The sequence below is a fragment of the Mandrillus leucophaeus genome, unplaced genomic scaffold (assembly GCF_000951045.1).
Source record: "Mandrillus leucophaeus isolate KB7577 unplaced genomic scaffold, Mleu.le_1.0 Scaffold643, whole genome shotgun sequence".
Lineage (NCBI taxonomy): Eukaryota > Metazoa > Chordata > Mammalia > Primates > Cercopithecidae > Mandrillus > Mandrillus leucophaeus.
The window spans coordinates 420,684-424,101 of NW_012106953.1; the positions used below are offsets into that span (position 1 = coordinate 420,684).

At 48.2% G+C, this 3,418-nt stretch overlaps 1 protein-coding gene across 3 annotated transcripts in view; it reads left to right on the forward strand.

The window, feature by feature from the left end:
* AMOTL1 (angiomotin like 1) overlaps positions 1 to 3,418 on the forward strand; it is a 188,692-nt gene that overhangs the window by 125,222 nt on the left and 60,052 nt on the right. For all 3 annotated transcript variants that reach the window (XM_012000930.1, XM_012000931.1, XM_012000932.1), the window contains one exon: positions 1,137 to 1,428. In XM_012000930.1, coding sequence (XP_011856320.1) covers positions 1,137 to 1,428 — 292 coding nt within the window. The remainder of the gene's footprint in view (positions 1 to 1,136; positions 1,429 to 3,418) is intronic.

Consider the following 3,418-nt stretch of genomic DNA (forward strand, 5'->3'; position numbering starts at 1 on the left):
AAGGTAAAGTCTGGCCATGGCACCTGCCCATCACTCTAGTCTTATCTTGCACTGCTACTTGCTGGCAGTGCTTCATACTTCTTGCTTGTGCCAGTGCTAATTCCTGCCTCAGGCCCTGTGCGCTAGCTCAGCATTTCCAACCTTTTTGGTACCAGGGACCTGTTTTGTGGAGGACAGTTTTTCCGCAGACAATCATGAGGTTGGAGTAGTTTTAGGATGATTCAGACACATCACATTTATTGTGCACTTTGTTTCTATTATTATTACATTGTCATATATAATGAAATAATTATGCAACTCACCATAATGTAGAATCAGTAGGAGCCCTGAGCTTGTTTTCTTGCAACTAGATCATCCCATCTGGGTTGATGGGAAACAGTGACAGGCTATCAGGCATTAGATTATTATAAGGAAAAAACAACCTAGATCTCCTGCATGCACAATTCACAATAGGGTTCACGCTCCTATGAGAATCTGATGCCACTGCTGATCTGACAGAAGGTAGAGCTTAGGCAGTAATGTGAACCATGGGGAGCGGCTGTAAATACAGATGAAACTTTGCTCACTCACCTGCTTCTCACCTCCTGCTATGTGGCCCAGTCCCTAATAGGCCACAGATGGGTACTGGTCCATGGCCCAGTGGTTGGGGACCACTGTGCTAGCTGACATCTCCTACCTAGAATACTCCTTTTCCCCACTTCTTTACCCGCTCCGTCCAACCCACTGGTTCTTGTCTGTCAGTGTGACTTCATCTCAAACCACCCCTCTCAGAGACTCCTTCTCTGCCCTCTCAGTAGGAAGTAGCCATGGGGTCATTCCCTGCCACATCACTCCACCTTATCTTTGGAGAGTAATTGTTAAGTTTTGATACTTGGCTTTCTTGTTGGGTGGCTTGCCTGTCTCTCTCCCTAGCATGTAAACGTCTGAGAGCAGGGACCTGGTCTGTCTTGGTTGCTGTTTCCCCAATAGCCGGAATGGTGCTAATTGAGATGGGAGCACAGTGAATACCTCCCACTGGGAAGTGCACTGATGGCTTCTGACCGTGGAAACCATCAACAGTGCCAGTATTGTTGGGGCTTCCTTCCTGCTCCCACCATTTCCCCGGGCTCTAACTGCTGCCTTCCATTGCCTTGCAGCCGCCCGTGCCAACTTCCGTTCCCGTCAACCATGCAGCAGCACAGCCCCATGTCCTCCCAGACCTCCTCCACCAGCGGGCCACTGCACTCTGTCTCCCTGCCGCTTCCACTCCCGATGGCCCTGGGCGCTCCACAGCCCCCGCCCGCCGCCTCCCCCAGCCAGCAGCTCGGTCCAGATGCCTTTGCGATTGTGGAGCGAGCCCAGCAAATGGTGGAAATATTAACAGAGGAGAACCGGGTGCTTCACCAGGAACTTCAGGGTTACTATGACAATGCCGACAAGCTCCACAAGGTACGTGACTTCCCTGGGGAATGGGAGGGAGACAAAATTCTTTACCTGGTCACGGGGAGTTGATGCACTGACTGACTTCCCAACATTGCACTAGATTCCTTTTTATACTAGACCCTTTGCAAGGCTTTAGGGAGATGAAAATAAATATGACCCAGTTCCGACCTTGGAGGAGCTTACATTCCAAAAAGCGGAGAGAGTTGCATATGCTAACACCTTCAGTAAGAGTGTGACGGGTCTACTGTAGGAACAACAGAGGTGGCTCTTGACCAGAGACTCTGAGGCTAAGTAGGATTACCCCACCTGGACAAATGTGGAAGAGGGAACACGGAGAGTAAATAACACGGAGGAGGCCGGGCGCGGTGGTCCATTCCTGTAATCCCAGCACTTTGTGAGGCTGAGGCAGGTGGATTGCTTGAGCCCAGGAGTTTGAGACCAGCCTGGGCAACATGCCAAGACCCGGTCTCTACAAAAATTAGCCAGTCATGGTGGCCCATGCCTTGTAATCTCAGCTACTCGGGAGATCACATGAGCTGGGGCGGCATAGGTTGCAGTGAGTTGAGATCGCTCCACTGCACTCCAGCCTGGGTGACAGAGTGAGACCCTGTCTCAAAAATAAAAAATAAGTAAAACCACAGAGAAATGAAGTGAGAGATACCAAATTTTCCTTTACATTTAGGAATCTCAGACAGGAACCTTGTGTTATCATGTTCATTTCATTAGCTGATCTTTGCAAAAAGCAGTCTTGCCTCAACATGAGAGGGTCAAGAGTACAAGTTATTGTGTGCTTTCTGCACGTTTGTGACTTACCAGGTGGGGAGATGCTGAGTAATTCCAGCCTGTGTAGTTACTGTTGGAATATTTAAATGTATGGTAGCCATTATTCTTAGAGATTTATGCTGAGAGCCAAAGTAAATAGGGGAACATCCAGCAAGAACAAGCTGTTGCTGGGCAGTGATTTCATGATGACCCTCAAGTCAGCATCTGATGTGCTGCAGGTAGGATGCAAGGGGGTTGGGTAAAGGTAATAGGATGTTTTAGGGCAGGACAGCCATAGAGCACTTCAGTTTCCTTTCTGGGGGTGAGGAGGCATGTGTAGTAGTAGTGATCCTCTAAGAGTAAGTACGGGCTCTTCCCTTGGCAATAAAGGGCTTCTGTAAAGTTAAAGTATAGGAGTTTAAACCCCACCTGACTACAAGAACATTGTCACTTTGGCTCTATGTGACAGTTAATGCTCCAGCTGGCCCATTTAGTGTTCATGAGTTAGTGCTGATTTCACAGGTCAAGCTGGTCATTTTGCTGGTCAAGAGTTTGAGAGTAGTAGGCTCTGCTTGCTTCCTGAGGGCTGTCAGGGAGCAGTGGATTTGATGGTGCATTTGTTTACAGACAATTTGTCCCAGCACGTTTGTGCAGAGCTTCCACTGAAAAGGTCTGGAGCTCCCTGGAGTCAAGACCAGACTTGGCTGAGGGAGCTTTGGCTGCCTTTATTGGAGGGGAAAAATGAGAGACAGAAACAAACAGGGGCCGCCTAAAGATTGTGGCCTCACTCCCACCCCCTCTTGCACCCTTAGAAGTTGGGAAATAGGTGTGTTGTCTCAGCCTTCAGCCTATAAGACACTGTACAGGCCCAAGCTTGCCTCTGACATTTTTGGGCAGCTTCCTTTTAGTATGATCTGAAAATTGGGAAGTGCAGAGTCAGCACTTCTTGGGAAACAAACATCTCTTTATTCTCTCCTAATAAAGCTCCAAGGCAGACATGTCCAGAAGCTATACAGACCCACTTGAAGGCAGAGTTTGGTGCTGGGGTTTTTCCCATGGCTGTTTCTGAAGAGTTACACAAATGGTGCAGAAATTGGAGGTCTTGTTATTTTTCATTGCCTTTTTATTAACATGTATTTTTTTTTTTTTTTTTTTTTTTGAGATGGAGTCTCACTCTGTTACCAGGCTGGAGTGCAGTGGCATGATCTCGGCTCACTGCAATCTCTGCCTCCTG